At 49.3% G+C, this 18,077-nt stretch overlaps 1 protein-coding gene across 2 annotated transcripts in view; it reads left to right on the forward strand.

Moving 5' to 3' along the window:
* Nucleotides 1-18,077, forward strand: part of bscl2 (BSCL2 lipid droplet biogenesis associated, seipin) — a 73,620-nt gene that overhangs the window by 51,827 nt on the left and 3,716 nt on the right. The window contains exons 5-12 of one of the 2 annotated variants that reach the window (XM_067975657.1): nucleotides 4,561-4,695; nucleotides 7,096-7,193; nucleotides 8,535-8,706; nucleotides 11,383-11,572; nucleotides 12,695-12,766; nucleotides 16,906-16,971; nucleotides 17,124-17,189; nucleotides 17,974-18,057. In XM_067975657.1, the coding sequence (XP_067831758.1) occupies nucleotides 4,561-4,695; nucleotides 7,096-7,193; nucleotides 8,535-8,706; nucleotides 11,383-11,572; nucleotides 12,695-12,766; nucleotides 16,906-16,971; nucleotides 17,124-17,189; nucleotides 17,974-18,057 (883 nt within the window). The remainder of the gene's footprint in view (nucleotides 1-4,560; nucleotides 4,696-7,095; nucleotides 7,194-8,534; nucleotides 8,707-11,382; nucleotides 11,573-12,694; nucleotides 12,767-16,905; nucleotides 16,972-17,123; nucleotides 17,190-17,973; nucleotides 18,058-18,077) is intronic. The other variant, XM_067975658.1, reaches the window with a different exon arrangement.

An 18,077-nucleotide genomic window follows, 5' to 3' on the forward strand; every position in this document is an offset into this window, starting at 1 on the left:
GTGTGTAACCTGTGTGTGTGTAACCTGTGTGTGTGTGTGTGTAACCTGTGTGTGTGTGTAACCTGTGTGTGTGTGTAACCTGTGTGTGTGTGTGTGTGTAACCTGTGTGTGTGTGTGTGTGTAACCTGTGTGTGTGTGTGTGTGTGTAACCTGTGTGTGTGTGTGTGTAACCTGTGTGTGTGTGTGTGTGTAACCTGTGTGTGTGTGTGTGTAACCTGTGTGTGTGTGTGTGTGTGTAACCTGTGTGTGTGTGTGTGTGTGTGTGTGTGTGTGTGTGTGTAACCTGTGTGTGTGTGTGTGTGTGTGTGTGTGTGTGTGTGTGTAACCTGTGTGTGTGTGTGTGTGTGTACGTGTGTGTAACCTGTGTGTGTGTGTGTGTAACCTGTGTGTGTGTGGTGTGTAACGTGTGTGTAACCTCTGTGTGTGTGTGTGTGTGTGTGTGTGTGTAACCTCTGTGTGTGTGTGTGTGTGTGTGTGTGTGTGTGTGTGTAACCTCTGTGTGTGTGTGTGTGTAACCTCTGTGTGTGTGTGTGTGTGTGTGTGTGTGTGTGTGTGTAACCTGTGTGTGTGTGTGTGTAACCTGTGTGTGTGTGTGTGTAACCTGTGTGTGTGTGTGAGTAACCTGTGTGTGTGTGTGTGTAACCTGTGTGTGTGTGTGTGTAACCTGTGTGTGTGTGTGTGTGTGTGTGTGTGTAACCTGTGTGTGTGTGTGTGTGTAACCTGTGTGTGTGTGTGTGTGTAACCTGTGTGTGTGTGTGTGTAACCTGTGTGTGTGTGTGTGTGTGTGTGTGTGTGTGTGTGTGTGTGTGTGTGTGTAACCTGTGTGTGTGTGTGTGTAACCTGTGTGTGTGTGTGTGTGTAACCTGTGTGTGTGTGTGTGTAACCTGTGTGTGTGTGTGTGTGTGTGTAACCTGTGTGTGTGTGTGTGTGTGTGTGTAACCTGTGTGTGTGTGTGTGTGTGTGTGTAACCTGTGTGTGTGTGTGTGTGTGTAACCTCTGTGTGTGTGTGTGTGTGTGTAACCTCTGTGTGTGTGTGTGTGTGTGTGTAACCTCTGTGTGTGTGTGTGTGTGTGTGTGTGTAACCTCTGTGTGTGTGTGTGTGTGTGTAACCTCTGTGTGTGTGTGTGTGTGTGTGTAACCTCTGTGTGTGTGTGTAACCTGTGTGTGTGTGTAACCTGTGTGTGTGTGTGTAACCTGTGTGTGTGTGTGTAACCTGTGTGTGTGTGTAACCTGTGTGTGTGTGTGTGTGTGTGTGTGTGTGTGTGTAACCTGTGTGTGTGTGTGTGTGTGTGTGTGTGTGTGTGTAACCTGTGTGTGTGTGTGTGTGTGTGTGTGTGTGTAACCTGTGTGTGTGTGTGTAACCTGTGTGTGTGTGTGTGTGTGTGTGTGTGTGTGTGTGTAACCTGTGTGTGTGTGTGTGTGTGTAACCTGTGTGTGTGTGTGTGTAACCTGTGTGTGTGTGTGTGTGTGTGTGTGTGTGTGTGTGTGTGTGTGTGTGTAACCTGTGTGTGTGTGTGTGTGTGTGTAACCTGTGTGTGTGTGTGTGTGTGTGTAACCTGTGTGTGTGTGTGTGTGTGTGTGTGTGTGTGTGTGTGTAACCTGTGTGTGTGTGTGTGTGTGTGTACGTGTGTGTGTGTGTGTGTGTACGTGTGTGTAACGTGTGTGTACGTGTGTGTAACCTGTGTGTGTGTGTGGTGTGTAACCTGTGTGTAACGTGTGTGTGTGTAACCTGTGTGTGTGTGGTGTGTAACGTGTGTGTAACCTCTGTGTGTGTGTGTGTGTGTGTGTGTGTGTGTGTGTAACCTCTGTGTGTGTGTGTGTGTGTGTGTGTGTGTAACCTGTGTGTGTGTGTGTGTGTGTGTGTGTGTGTGTGTGTGTGTGTGTGTGTAACCTCTGTGTGTGTGTGTGTGTGTGTGTGTGTGTGTGTAACCTCTGTGTGTGTGTGTGTGTGTGTGTAACCTCTGTGTGTGTGTGTGTGTGTGTGTGTGTGTGTGTGTGTGTGTGTGTGTAACCTGTGTGTGTGTGTGTGTGTGTGTGTAACCTGTGTGTGTGTGTGTGTGTGTGTGTAACCTGTGTGTGTGTGTGTGTGTGTGTGTGTGTGTGTGTGTGTGTGTGTGTGTAACCTGTGTGTGTGTGTGTAACCTGTGTGTGTGTGTGTGTGTAACCTGTGTGTGTGTGTGTGTGTAACCTGTGTGTGTGTGTGTGTGTAACCTGTGTGTGTGTGTGTGTGTAACCTGTGTGTGTGTGTGTGTAACCTGTGTGTGTGTGTGTGTGTGTGTAACCTGTGTGTGTGTGTGTGTGTGTGTAACCTGTGTGTGTGTGTGTGTGTGTGTAACCTGTGTGTGTGTGTGTGTGTGTGTAACCTGTGTGTGTGTGTGTGTGTGTAACCTGTGTGTGTGTGTGTGTGTGTGTGTAACCTGTGTGTGTGTGTGTGTGTGTGTGTGTGTGTGTGTGTGTGTGTAACCTGTGTGTGTGTGTGTGTGTGTAACCTGTGTGTGTGTGTGTGTGTGTGTGTAACCTGTGTGTGTGTGTGTGTGTGTGTGTGTGTAACCTGTGTGTGTGTGTGTGTGAGTGTGTGTAACCTGTGTGTGTGTGTGTGTGTGTGTGTGTAACCTGTGTGTGTGTGTGTGTGTGTAACCTGTGTGTGTGTGTGTGTGTAACCTGTGTGTGTGTGTGTGTGTGTGTGTGTGTGTGTGTGTGTGTGTAACCTGTGTGTGTGTGTGTGTAACCTGTGTGTGTGTGTGTGTGAGTGTGTGTAACCTGTGTGTGTGTGTGTGTGTGTGTAACCTGTGTGTGTGTGTGTGTGTGTGTGTGTAACCTGTGTGTGTGTGTGTGTGTGTGTAACCTGTGTGTGTGTGTGTGTGTGTGTAACCTGTGTGTGTGTGTGTGTGTAACCTGTGTGTGTGTGTGTGTGTGTGTGTGTGTGTGTGTGTAACCTGTGTGTGTGTGTGTGTGTGTGTGTGTAACCTGTGTGTGTGTGTGTGTGTGTGTAACCTGTGTGTGTGTGTGTGTGTGTGTAACCTGTGTGTGTGTGTGTGCGTGTGTAACCTGTGTGTGTGTGTGTGCGTGTGTAACCTGTGTGTGTGTGTGTGTGTGTAACCTTGTGTGTGTGTGTGTGTGTGTGTGTGTGTGTGTGTAACCTGTGTGTGTGTGTGTGTGTGTGTGTGTCTGTGTGTGTGTGTGTGTGTGTGTGTGTGTGTGTAACCTGTGTGTGTGTGTAACCTGTGTGTGTGTGTAACCTGTGTGTGTGTGTGTGTGTGTGTGTGTGTGTGTGTAACCTGTGTGTGTGTGTGTGTGTGTGTGTGTAACCTGTGTGTGTGTGTGTGTGTGTAACCTGTGTGTGTGTGTGTGTGTGTAACCTGTGTGTGTGTGTGTGTGTGTAACCTGTGTGTGTGTGTGTGTGTGTAACCTGTGTGTGTGTGTGTGTGTGTAACCTGTGTGTGTGTGTGTGTGTGTAACCTGTGTGTGTGTGTGTGTGTGTAACCTGTGTGTGTGTGTGTGTGTAACCTGTGTGTGTGTGTGTGTGTGTGTAACCTGTGTGTGTGTGTGTGTGTGTAACCTGTGTGTGTGTGTGTGTGTGTGTGTGTGTGTGTGTGTGTAACCTGTGTGTGTGTGTGTGTCTGTGTGTGTGTGTGTGTGTGTGTGTGTGTGTAACCTGTGTGTGTGTGTGTGTGTGTAACCTGTGTGTGTGTGTGTGTGTAACCTGTGTGTGTGTGTGTGTGTGTAACCTGTGTGTGTGTGTGTGTGTAACCTGTGTGTGTGTGTGTGTGTAACCTGTGTGTGTGTGTGTGTGTAACCTGTGTGTGTGTGTGTGTGTGTGTGTGTAACCTGTGTGTGTGTGTGTGTGTGTGTAACCTGTGTGTGTGTGTGTGTGTAACCTGTGTGTGTGTAACCTGTGTGTGTGTAACCTGTGTGTGTGTAACCTGTGTGTGTGTGTAACCTGTGTGTGTGTGTAACGTGTGTGTGTGTGTAACCTGTGTGTGTGTGTGTGACCTGTGTGTGTGTGTAACCTGTGTGTGTGTGTGTGTAACCTGTGTGTGTGTGTGTAACCTGTGTGTGTGTGTGTAACCTGTGTGTAACCTGTGTGTGTGTGTGTGTAACCTGTGTGTGTGTGTGTATGTAACATGTGTGTGTGTGTGTGTGTGTGTGTGTGTGTGTAACCTGTGTGTGTGTGTGTAACCTGTGTGTGTGTGTGTGTAACCTGTGTGTGTGTGTGTGTAACGTGTGTGTGTGTGTGTGTGTGTGTGTGTGTGTAACCTGTGTGTGTGTGTGTGTAACCTGTGTGTGTGTGTGTGTGTAATCTGTGTGTGTGTGTGTGTGTCTAACCTGTGTGTGTGTGTCTAACCTGTGTGTGTGTGTCTAACCTGTGTGTGTGTGTCTAACCTGTGTGTGTGTGTGTAACCTGTGTGTGTGTGTGTGTGTGTGTGTGTGTCTAACCTGTGTGTGTGTGTAACCTGTGTGTGTGTGTGTGTGTGTGTGTGTAACCTGTGTGTGTGTGTGTGTGTGTGTGTGTAACCTGTGTGTGTAATGTGTAATCACCCTGTGTATTGTTCCCATCAGGCAATGTTACATTACAAATCCTGGTTGCTGCAGATTCTGGACACATTCCTGTACGCCCCGCTTTTTCTTACAGGGATGGCGGAGCAGACACAGATTGTGGAGATCGAGCTCTACTCGGACTATAAAGAGGATTCGGTAAGGAGGGGGAGAAGGGAACCGCTAAGTCTGCTCACTAAAACCTCCTTGGATTACGTGTGGTGTGGTGTGGGGTGGTGTGGTGTTGGGTGGGGTGTGGGGTGGGGCGGGGTGGTGGGTGGGGTGGAGTGGTGGGTGGGGTGGGAGTGGTGGGTGGGGTGGTGTGGTGTGGGGTGGGGTGGTGGGTGGGGTGGTGGGTGGGGTGGGGTGGTGGGTGGGGTGGTGGGTGGGGTGGGGTGGTGGGTGGGGTGGTGGGTGGGGTGGGGTGGTGGGTGGGGTGGGGGTGGGGTGGTGTGTGGTGTGGGGTGGTGGGTGGGGTGGGGTGGGAGTGGTGTACTCTGTGAGGAATGGGATTGTCCATTCAGCATCAGCAGCCTCAGTTCTGCTCGGTACAGCGTAGAATAGATAAGAATGGGCTGTGGGGAGCACAAAAAGGCCGTTTGATCCATGAGGCTCCCTCCATTCAGAGTCCACGGATGGTGATTCTGTCAGAGCCTTCCTTCCCCCCCCACCTCGCATTAAGGACACTATGGTCTTTCTCCTCGCATTAAGGACACTATGGTCTTTCTCCTCACATTAAGGACACTATGGTCTTTCTCCTCACATTAAGGACACTATGGTCTTTCTCCTCACATTAAGGACACTATGGTCTTTCTCCTCACATTAAGGACACTATGGTCTTTCTCCTCACATTAAGGACACTATGGTCTTTCTCCTCACATTAAGGACACTATGGTCTTTCTCCTCACATTAAGGACACTATGGTCTTTCTCCTCACATTAAGGACACTATGGTCTTTCTCCTCACATTAAGGACACTATGGTCTTTCTCCTCACATTAAGGACACTATGGTCTTTCTCCGACCCGCTCCTTGCAAAGACATCAAGCAGTGCTGTTCATATCTCTCGAACCCTCAATCCCTCCACCTCAGCACACGTCGATCCAGCTCCTGTTTGAAAGGTTCGGGCTGATCTCGAGTCAGGGCCGCATGGCCTGCTCCTTCTCCTATTTCTGACGTTCTTTGGGAGTTGATGTGGGATGTGTGTCTAACCTTGCTCTAGGCTTGTGCCTATTGTCTAAGTTACTATGTTTACCCCCACCTCCTGATGCTTTCAATGGCCATGCCCCTCCCAGCAGCAATTAGATTAACCGCTAGAGCCTCTCTTCATAATTCGGTCCCCTCAGGTCAGGAATCACCCTGCTCTCTCCTCGCTGAATCCTTTCCAATCCAAGTGTCCTTTGTAAAGTTGGGTGACCAAAGCCAGACTCCAGAATTGGCCTCTCCATTGATCTGCACCATTTCTGATTTGTAGCCCAGTGCCCACACACCATACCCACTTGGCCTTATTAATAACTGCTTCACACTGACACCCAATGCTTTCAGCGTATGATTAATGATCACTGCCAAATCCGCTGCCAGTAGAAACCCTTTTGTAGAATCATACAGCGTAGCAGGAGGCCATTCGGCCCATCATGCCTGTGCCAGCTCTTTGAAAGAGCTATCTAATTAGCCCCACTCCCTTGCTCTTTCCCCTACAAATTTTCCCTCTTCAAGTATTTATCCAATTCCCTTTTGAAGGTTGTTATTGAATCTGCTTCCACCGCCCTTTCAGGCAGCGCATTCCAGATCAGAACAACTCGCTGCGTAAAATATGTCAGCTAACGGAGCAATGCCAGATACTCGTTTATAATCTATATCATAGAAGATCCAAACTTTTCTTCCTTCACTTTCACCGCCTCAGGACGTCCCAAAGCGCTTTACAGCCAATGAAGTACTTTCGAAGTGTAGTCACTGTTGTGATGTAGGAAACGCAGCAGCCGATTTGCGCACAGCAAGTGTAATAAATTGTATGGCCAGGAGGTGAAGGATAAAATACCAGAGCCTGATCTTCAGTTGCTTCCAAGCCTTTATTCACAGAGCTCCACGTTACATACACCACACCCTCGATAAGCTCTTATAAATGGCTGCGAGAGAGTCCCCAATTAATACCATTAACACTAATTGATATAAATCATATGGATACAATTAACAGCAAGCTCCTACAATCAGCAATATGATAATGACCAGATAATTGAGGGATAAATATTGGCCCCCGGACACCGGGCAGAACTCCCCTTCTCTTCGGAATATTGGCCGTGGGATCTTTAACATCCACCTGAGGGGGCAGTCGGGGGCCTCGGTTTAACATCTCGTCCAAAAGACGGCACCTCCGACAGTGCAGCACTCCCTCAGTACTGCACTGGGAGCGTTGGCCTGGATTTTGTGCTCGAATGTCTCGAGTGGGTCTCGAACTCACGACCTCCGAGACTCCAAGTGCTGCCCACTGAGCCACGGCTGGCACCTGCTGGGTATCGTGCCAGGGGTGGCGGGGTTCTGATTCTCTGCTTTTCTTCGTACAGTACACTCCGACGATCGGGGCCGTGATCGAGATCCAGACTAAACGCATCGAAATCTACAAGGCGCAGTTACAGATCCGCGCGTACTTTACGGGAATAAGGTAAAGTTTTGGCACTGTCTATCGTACTTGCCGACGAGCGAGTTGGCAGATGTGGGGCTGTACGGCACTGCAGATTGACGGGGAGTCCGTGGAAAGGTGGTTGAGCAGGTTCACTGAACACTGTGTGTGTGTGTGTGTGTGTGTGTGTGTGTGCGCGCGCGTGTGTGTGTGTGTGTGTGTGTGTGTGTGTGTGTGTGTGTGTGCGTGCGCGCGCGCAAGAAAGAGGGAGGCAGTTAGCCTCGGCAACCCTGGGCTAGGGAGGAGGGAACGCGACGATTTGTGGCTATTCGACCACGCAGGGCACTGCAGCCAAGCCTGAACCTGCTCTTGCCTGAGCCCGAGATCCAGGTGCGCTGTCCACCTGGCAGGAATCGCTGGCTGGCAATCGGGGGGGGGGGGGTTCCTTGGATATTTGCTCTGTGGGGAAGTGGGGTGCGGGGGGAGGAGGAGTAATTGTGGATGAACACAGAGAGAGCAGGATAGATAGAGCTGAGAATACACTCAGCCACGGCAATCCCAGGAAGACCTGGGATCACCACAGCAAGAGACGAAATATATTCTCCTTACGACTTCTTGCCTCGATCGCGGCCCTGTGTTCGCCCGCAAGTCCAGATCCTTCCCCTCCTACGGTGACTCCCTCCACAAAATGTGCGTCCAGAGCTCAGCAAGGGCCGGTTTGGGCTGGGCCGTGGGGCCCCACACGGTCAAATAGCCCGCCCACGTCGTTTCAGCTCGCGCACCGTGGGATGGGGTGCCGGAGGGCAGTCGGTTACCCCAGCGATGGCCGTCTCCTTCGGGAGATCGGGGGGCGGGGGGGATGGAGGCTGATTTAAAGGATTATCTTGAAGCGCAGGCGACCGCAGCAGCAGCCACTTGGTGCACAGCAAGATCCCACAGATAGCAGAGAGGTTAATGACTGGTTACTCTCTCTCATTTTAAAATCGGTGGAAGCAGGAATGTCGGCCCCAGGACACCGGGGAGAACCGCCGCTGCTCTCCCTCGAACAGTGCTGAGGGGGCAGAAGGTTTTACCCTGACTGCCAGTTGGGTGAGGGCCCCTCTCCAGGCCTCTGCTCGTACTGCTCCAGAGCACCCAGCTGTGAAGCCAAATGCTCCAAGGTGACTCCTTGAACGGTTTTAACCGCTGCCCTCACCAATGGGCTCTGCGCCTGGGCTGTGGCACGTGGAGGATTGAGTGAGGTGATGGCCGACCACTGCCTGTGGAACCCACACCCCAGGGAGAGGGAGGGAGGGAGGGGAAAATAAGGACGTGAATTGTGTTGCTGAAATCTCTCTCTCCCCCGTCTCTGATTGTCTGTGTCCCTCTCTCCCTCTCCCACAGGTACCTCCTGTACAGCTTCCCAGTGACTTCGGCCATTATCGGAGTGGCCACTAACTTCACCTTCCTGTGTGTCACCGTGCTGGTCAGCTACCTGCAGTGGGTCTGGGGAGGCTTCTGGCCTCGGCCATCGAGACCACCCGCAAATCAGCAGCCAGTCAGGGAGCTGGAAGGGGTGAGTAAACTCGGGCTGAGGGCAGGGGATGGGAAGGGGACACAGGCTGGTGAGTGAGTGTCTGGCCATCGCTGCTAATGGGGTTAATCGAAGTGACTAGTACATAGAGTTTACAGAAACAGGCCATTCGGCCCATCTGGTCCATGCCGGTGTTTATGCTCCACACGAGCCTCTTCCCTCCCTGCTTCATCTCACCCTATCAGCATATCCTTCTATTCCTTTCTCCCTCATGTGTTTATCGAGCTTCCCCTTAAATGTATCTATTCTATTCACCTCAACTACTCCTTGTGGGAGCGAGTTCCACATTCTCACCACTCTCTGGGTAAAGAAGTTTCTCCTGAATTCCCTATTGGATTTATCAGTGACTATCTTATATTTATGGCCCCCTAGTTCTGGTCTCCCCCCACAAGTGGAAACACCTTCTCTCCGTCTACCCTATCGAACCCCTTCATTATTTTAAAGACCTCTATCAGGTCACCCCTCAGCCTTCTCTTTTCTAGAGAAAAGAGCCCCAGTCTGTTCAGCCTTTCCTGATAGTTATAACCTCTCAGTTCTGGTATCATCCTTATGAATCTTTTTTGCACCTTCTCCAGTGCCTCTCTATCCTTTCTATAATATGGAGACCAGAACTGTTCACAATACTCCAAGTGTGGTCTAACCAAGGTTCTATACAAGTTTAACATAACTTCTCTGCTTTTCAATTCTATCCCTCTAGAAATGAACCCCAGTGCTTGATTTGTCTTTTTTGTGACCTTATTAACCTGCGTCACTACTTTTAGTGATTTGTGAATCTGTACTCAGAGATCCCTCTGCTCCTCCATCCCATTCAGACTCTTATTATCCGAGCAGTATGTGGTCTCCTTATTCTTCCTACCAAAACACACCATCTCACACTGATCTATATTGAAATTCATTTGCTGATTACAAGCCCATTCTGCGAGTTTATTAACAATGTTTATTAAAAATGGCTGCTGAAGTTTGCCTACATAGTGAGGACTGCACTGAAGTAGAAGGGTACCTAATATAGTGTGAAATGTTTGAGATGTTCAAACAATATGGGAATGCACGGTGGAAAACGGAGTGTTTCTCCCCGTTTGCCCTGAGATTTGTGGGGCTGTCCTAATATCTCCTTATGCGGCTCGGTGCCAAATTTAGTCTGAAGCACCTCTGTATTAACTATAACCCCCTCCAAATACAGGGCCTGCTCTCCCTTTTCCCATCCTAACTCTTTCTGGGCTACGATTACACAGGAGCCCGAGTGCCTGTTCTTCACATGTGAACGCAGCCTATTCTACCCTGGAGGGAATCACAGCCCAGCCCAATATCCTCAGGCTCACCTTTTTGAACAGGGGTCACTGGACAGCGATCGGGTATCCTGGCTGATTTTGATCTCTGTCCCCCCTTCTCCCCGCCCCCCCCTCCCCGGGGCACTGATGCCAATCGCACCCCCTGTCGGCTGAGGTCAGCTCACAACGCAGACGAGTTGAAACCCAGGGCCTTTGGACCTGTGTAGCTCAGTACCAGATGGGGTGGTGCATGAATCCACTGAGCCATCAAAGGGGGTGGGGGGGCACGTTGGGGCAGCTAAGGGACTTGCAAATTTAGCCACTCAGCACCAAGATCTCAATTAAAGCCTGTGCACCCTGCGTAGCCCCAACCCGATCACCCCCAAAACCTCAGCCTATTTGCCGTTCTATGTCCCACTCGCTGGTTCGCCCCGTTTGAATTCTGTGGGCCGGGAGGTTTGGAGTTCTCGTTTTCAAATCCCTCCGTGGCCCTCGCCCCCCCTCCCTATCTCTGTAACCTCCTCCAGCCCCTACAACTCTCCGAGATCTCTGCGCTCCTCCAATTCTGGCCTCTCGCCCATCCCCCGATTTCCATCGCTCCGCCATTGGCGGCCGTGCCTTCAGCTGCCTGGGCCCTAAGCTCTGGAATTCCCTCCCTAAACCTCTCCGCCTCTCTCTCCTCCTTTTAAGACGCCCCTTAAAACCTACCTCTTTGACCGAGCTTTTGGTCACCTGTCCTAATATCTCCTTATGCGGCTCGGTGCCAAATTTAGTCTGAAGCACCTCGGGACGTTTTACATTAAAGGTGCAAGTTGTTGTTGTTGACGCCTCATTATAAATCCAAAATCAGAACACTCCAATCAGAGATACCTGGGAATTACTGGGGACGGGGATTGAAACGTTACATGGGGCCCAACTCCACACCAACCCAGGGAGATACAAGGCTTGGCCACTGCTGTCATTCGGGGTTACAGTCAGGGCCCTCGGATAACCGGGGACAGGTCTATCATTCCGATTTGGTTAAACCCTCCCCCAAATTCTCCTGAAAGGGGGTCTGCTCCCTCACTGGTGTACGCCCCAAGCGGCCCACCCTCACGCGATGGAGGGATATTCGACCACGTGGGGCATCGCGGCCGATTTCCCCCCCCTCGGCGCGGAGACCCCAGCCGGGACCTCCATGGTCCGTATTGGTCGGAGGCGGCGGAGGCATTACCTCAGGGCCACTGGCGGGGGGTGGGGGCAGTGCAGGGGAGGAGATGTGGGGGCTACAGTGGATGTGTATTTGATAAACGGCCGAACCTCGCGTACCCTCCCACATCACCGCGAGAAAGTTTCCCAGAAATGCTTTTGGTCCAGTGCAATTAAACTGTGTCTCTCTCCTCTGATGCAGTCCGTATTCTCATACCGGATGCAGCAACACAGCCCACGGAGACGGCCCAACATGTCTCGTAACACGACGCCTTACTACATGTACTCCAGCACCCCACGCCAGTCACCAGCCTCCAGCCCACACCATTCGCCCATAACAACGCCATACCAGTCGGTGCTAAGGACACTCCAGACCAGTCAAGAGGATGCTGGTAAATACTCACATTGATTCAGTTTTGTGTTCAAAAAATTCTGGTGAATGAAACGCTTTCCATTTAATTCACCAAATGTCAGCATCAAACACTCCCAGGGCAGGTACAGCACGGGTTAGATACAGGGTAAAGCTCCCTCTACACTGTCCCATCAAACACTCCCAGAGCAGGTACAGCACGGGTTAGATACAGAGTAAAGCTCCCTCTGCACTGTCTCATCAAACACTCCCAGGGCAGGTACAGCACGGGTTAGATACAGGGTAAAGCTCCCTCTACACTGTCCCATCAAACACTCCCAGAGCAGGTACAGCACGGGTTAGATACAGAGTAAAGCTCCCTCTACACTGTCCCGTCAAACACTCCCAGGGCAAGTACAGCACGGGTTAGATACAGGGTAAAGCTCCCTCTACACTGTCCTGTCAAACACTCCCAGGGCAGGTACAGGGTTAGATACAGAGTAAAGCTCCCTCTACACTGTCCCGTCAAACACTCCCGGGGCAGGTACAGGGTTAGATACAGAGTAAAGCTCCCTCTACACTGTCCCATCAAACACTCCCAGGGCAGGTACAGGGTTAGATACAGAGTAAAGCTCCCTCTACACTGTCCCATCAAACACTCCCAGGGCAGGTACAGCACAGGTTAGATACAGAGTAAAGCTCCCTCTGCTAAGTCAGAACCTCAGAAGAGCAGCCCCTGCTGTATCACTGTGACACTTGAACATATTCCACACCAGCCAAAATGGCTGCTGAAGTTTGCCTACATAGTGAGGACTGCACTGAAGTCGAAGGGTACCTAATATAGTGTGAAATGTTTGAGATGTTCAAACAATATGGGAATGCACGGTGGAAATCGGAGTGTTTCTCCCCGTTTGCCCTGAGATTTGTGGGGCTGACAATGTGAAGGGTCCGAGGCTCGAGGGACCTCTCTCTAATTTGGGTTATGATTTGTTTGTTAAATGTTCTGGCCTCGCAGAAAGCTTCCTGACGTGTGAAACATCGGGGACTTGTCCACCTGGCCAAAGCCATGAGCCAGGACTAACTGAGCACACGTCCAAACTGTCTGAATGTGATTTGACAGGTATGGATGGGTTCCTGTCATCTAAATATTGTCCATAATTTTCAGGCAAGCCATTGGAAACCAGTGGAATAACTGATCGCTCCTCCCTCATGTCTGAACAACAGTCGAGAATTACAGGTTTGTATCATAGTATGTTACAGCACAGAAGGAGGCCATTCGGCCCATCGTGCCTGTGCCGGCTCTCCAATTAGTCCCACTCCCCCGCTCTTTCCCCGTAGCCCTGTAAACTTTTTCCCTTCAAGTATTTATCCAGTTCCCTTTTTGAAAGTCACGATTGAATCTGCTTCCACCGCCCTTTCAGGCAGCGCATTCCAGATCATGACTACCCGCTGTGTAAAAAAGTTTTTCCTCATGTCGCCTTTGGTTCTTTTGCCAATCACCTTAAATCTGTGTCCACTGGTTACCGACCCTTCTGTCACTGGAAACAGAGTACATAAGAAGCAGTATTGAGCTCTCAGTATCTGACATAAGCTTCCCTTTTTTGCCTTATCTTACTCTGTATGCTCCTTGTCATCCAGGGGGCTCTCGATTTGGGAGTCTTTGTGGGAACATGTTCACTCTGAACCCTCACTCTCTTCCCCCTTGAATGCCTCCCACTGTTCTGACACTGATTTACCTTCAGGTAGCTGTTTCCAGTCCACTTTTGCTAAATTGTTTCTCGTGATGTGGAGATGCCGGTGATGGACTGGGGTTGACAATTGTAAACAATTTTACAACACCAAGTTATAGTCCAGCAATAAAATAAAATTTAAAATAAAATTGCTGGACTATAACTTGGTGTTGTAAAATTGTTTAAAATTGTTTCTCAGCTTAGTAAAATTGGCCTTTCCCCAATTGAGAACTTTTACTCCTGGTCTATCTTTGTCCTTTTCCATAACTACTCTAAATCTAACTGAATTATGATCACTATCACCAAAATGCTCTCCCACTGATACTCCTTCCACCTGCCCAGCTTCATTCCCTGAACTGCCCCCCCTCTTATTGGGCTTGCTACATACTGGCTAAAAAAGTTCTCCTGAATGCATTTTAAGAATTCTGCTCCCTCTGTACCTTTTATACTGATTGTATCCCAGTTAATATTCGGGTAGTTGAAATCCCCTACTATTACTGTCCTATTGTTTTTGCACTTCTCAGAAATTTGCCTCCATATTTGCTCTTCTATCTCCCTCTGACTGTTTGGGGGTCTATAGTACACTCCCAGCAGTGTGACTGCCCCTTTTTTTGTTCTTCAGTTCAACCCATACGGCCTCATTTGATGATCCTTCCAACATATCATCCCTCACAGCTGTAATTGTTTCTTCAACCAATATTGCCCTCTCTATCTCGTCTGAAAACCCTGTAACCAGGAACGTTGAGCTGCCATTCCTGCCCCTCTTTAAGCCATGTTTCAGTAATAGCTGAGATATCTGCCTTATTCACTAGACCCCTTGCACTGAGGTATTTACCATTAAGCGCTGCCAAACTCCTTTGTTGTCTATTTTCTAACCTTTGTATCCTCTGCCTTCCAAACTCACTTACTAATTTTCTGCCTTCCTTTTCCAACTCTGCTTTTCTCCCTTCTGAATCTACGCTCAGGTTCCCACCCAAGCTAGTTTAAACCCTCCCCAACAGCACCAGCAAACCTCCCCGCGAGGATATTGGTCCCAGCCCTGTTGAGGTGCAACCCGTCTGGCTTGTACAGGTCCCCCCCAAAAAAAAACGGTCCCAATGCCCCAGGAATCTAAAACCCTCCCTCTTGCACCATCTTTCCAGCAACGCATTCATCTTCGATTTCTGTACTCGGCCCCCTTTTTCTGTTTCATTTTAATCTCTCTATCTTTAGTCATCCAGGGAGCTCTAGCTTTGGGTGCCCTTCTCTTCCCCCTCGTAGGGATGTGTCTACTCTGTACTCGAACCAACTCCTCCTTGAGGGCCTCCCACTGTTCAATTCCTGTTTTGCCTACCAATTTATGATTCCAATCCACCTGGGCAAGGTCCCTTTTTAACTCGCTGAAATTAGCCCTTCTCCAGTTAAGTATTTTTACACTTGATTTTTCTATAACTATTCGAAACTTAATATTATGATCACTGTTCCCCAAATGCTCCCCCACTGAAACATGCTCCACCTTCCCCACTTCATTCCCCAAAACTAGATCCAGCACTGTTTCCTTCCTGATTGGGCTGGAAACTCACTGATCAAGAAAGCTCTTTTGTATATATTTCAGGAATTCCTGCCCCTCTTTGCCTTTTACACTGTTACTATCCCCTATAGTGGTAAGCCCGAAGATTGGGAAAACTTTGAAAACCAGCAAAGGATGACTGAAAGAATAATAAAGAGGGAGAAAATAAATTGAGAGTAAACAGCAAGAAATATAAAAACTGAGAGTAAAAGCTTCTACAAGTATATAAAAAGGAAGAGGATAGCTAAAGTAAACATTGGTCCGTTAGAGGATGAGACTGGGGAAATAATAATGGAAAACAAGGGAATGTCAGAGGAATTGAACAGATATTTTGTATCTGTCTTCACAGTAGAAGACACTAATAACACACCAATAATAGTAGAAAATCAAGGGGCAAAGGGGAGGGAGGAACTAAAAACAATCACTATCACTAGAGAAAAAGTACTAGGTGAACTAATGGGTCTAAAGGCTGACAAGTCCCCTGGACCTGATGGCTTACATCCGAGGGTCTTAAAGGAAGTGGCTACAGAGATAGTGGATGCATTGGTTGTAATCTTCCAGAATTCACTCGATTCTGGAAAGGTCCCAGCGGATTGGAAAACTGCAAACGTAACACCCCTATTCAAGAAGGGAGTGAGACAGAAAGCAGGTAACTATAGACCAGTTAGCCTAACATCTGTCATTGGGAAAATGCTAGAATCCATTATTAAGGAAGTAGTAGCAGGACATTTGGAGACTCATAATACAATCAAGGAGAGTCCAGATGGTTTTATGAAGGGGAAATCATGTCTGACAAATTTATTAGAGTTTTTTGAGGAAGTAATGGGCAGGGTGGATAAAGGGGAACCAATGGATGCAGTATATTTGGATTTCCAAAAGGCATTCGATAAGGTGCCACATAAAAGATTACTGCACAAGATAAGAGCTCATGGTGTTGGGGGTAATATACTGGCATGGATAGAGGATTGGCTAACTAACAGAAAACAAAGAGTCGGGATAAAAGGGTCTTTTTCAAAATGGCAATCTGTAACTAGTGAGGTGCTGCAAGGCTCAGTGCTGGGGCCTCAACTATTTACAATATATATCAATGACTTGGATGAAGGAACAGAGTGTCTTGTGGCCAAATTTGCTGATGATACAAAGATAGGTGGAAAAGCAAGTTGTGAGGAGGACACAAAGTGTCTGCAAAGGAATATTGACAGGTTAAGCGAATGGGCAAAAATTTGGCAGGTGGAATATAATGTGGGAAAATGTGAAGTCGTCCACTTTGGGAAGAAGAATAAAAAAGCAAAATATTATTTGAATGGAGAAATACTACAAAATGCTGCGGTACAGAGGGATCTGGGTGTCCTCGTACATGAAACACAAAAAGTCAACATACAGGTGCAGCAGGTAATCCGGAAGGCAAACGGAATATTGGCCTTTATTTCTAGGGGGATGGAGTATAAAAGCAGGGAAGTCATGCTACAACTGTACAGGGTGCTGGTGAGACCACACCTGGAGTACTCCATACAGTTCTGGTGCCCTTATTTAAGGGAGGACGTACTTGCATTGGAGGCAGTTCAGAGAAGGTTCACTAGGTTGATTCCGGGTATGGAAGGGTTGTCATATGAGGAAAGATTGAACAGGTTGGGTCTATACTCATTGGAGTTTAGAAGATTGAGAGGAGATCTTATTGAAACATACAAGATTCTGAAGGGACTCGATAGGGTAGATGCTGAGAGGATGTTACCCCTCGGGGGAATCTAAAACAAGGGGGCATAGTCTCAGAATAAGGGGTCGCCCGTTTAAGACGGAAATGAGGAGGAATTTCTTCTCCCAGAGGGTCGTGAATCTTTGGAATTCTTTACCCCAAAAAGCTGTGGAGGCTGAGACATTGAATACATTCAAGGCTGAGTTAGAGAAATTTTTGATCAGCAAGGGAGTCAAAGGATATGGGGAAAGGGCGGGAAAGTGGAGTTGAGGGAAAAATCAGATCAGCCATGATCTCATTGAATGGTGGAGCAGGCTCGAGGGGCCGAATGGCCTACTCCTGCTCCTATTTCTTATGGTCTTATAGAACTACCCTATTGTCTAAATATTGTCCATATATTTCAGGCCTGTCGTTCGACACCACTGGAGAAACTGAACACTCCTCCCTGATGTCAGTACAAGATTCAAGAGGTATGGGCTCCTATCATTGACATATTGTCCATATTATTTATTCAGGCATGTCTTTCACCACCATTGGAGGAATCGATTGCTCCTCCCTCATGTCTGTACAAGATTCAAAAGGTACGGGCTCCTATCATTGACATATTGTCCATGTTTTTCAGTCCTGTCGTTGGACACCACTGGAGGAACTGAACACTCCTCCATCATGTCTGTTCAGGATTCAAAAGGTACGGGTTCCGATCGTCGAAATGTTGCCCGTGTATTTCAGGCGTGTCTTGGCACTCCTATTGGCTGATAGACTGAATCGCGTTGATGGTCTGCGGACCCAGAATGCATCTGAGGGGCTGTGATGTCACCGCTTCGGGTCTGCGGAGGGCCCTGTAACTCGCATATGCTTTGCAGCGACTCCCTGCTTCCAGTAAATTTGGGCGGGAGGGGGAAGGCAGGATGTCCCCTTGGTTTGTTGGGGCAGGGGGGGGGAGAAAGACGGGGGTTCCCCTTGGTTTGGGGGGGGGGTGGAGAAAGACAGGGGTTCCCCTTGGTTTGTGGGGGGGGGGGAGAAAGACGGAGGTTCCCCTTGGTTTGGTGGGGGGGAGAAAGACGGGGGTTCCCCTTGGTTTGTGGGGGGGGGAGAAAGACGGGGGTTCCCCTTGGTTTGGGGGGGGAGAAAGACGGGGGTTCCCCTTGGTTTGGGGGGGGAGAAAGACGGGGGTTCCCCTTGGTTTGTGGGGGGGGGAGAAAGACGGGGGTTCCCCTTTGCTGGGGGGGGGGGGGGGGGAGAAAGACGGTGGTAGCCCTTTGCTGGGGGGGGGGGGGTAGTGGAGGGAGTTCCCCTGGTCTTTGGGGGGGGGGTGGAGGGGGAGCGGAAAGAGGAGGATTCCCCTTGTCTGTGCAGGGGGATGGGGAGAAGAGGGGAGTTCCCTTTGTCATCTGTGACCATTTTTGAAATACCCCGAGTGTCCCTCCCACAGCTTCTACCCCCAGACTGACTGAGCGTCTGCTCTCTTACAGCTCAGCCTGAGCCCATGGACGGATTGGACTCCCTCAGTATTAGGAGTCGAGCACCACAACAGAGCGGGGTAAATGATAATGCAGGTAATTTTCAAGGTGGCTGC

This window comes from Heptranchias perlo, chromosome 43, assembly GCF_035084215.1.
Source record: "Heptranchias perlo isolate sHepPer1 chromosome 43, sHepPer1.hap1, whole genome shotgun sequence".
NCBI lineage: Eukaryota > Metazoa > Chordata > Chondrichthyes > Hexanchiformes > Hexanchidae > Heptranchias > Heptranchias perlo.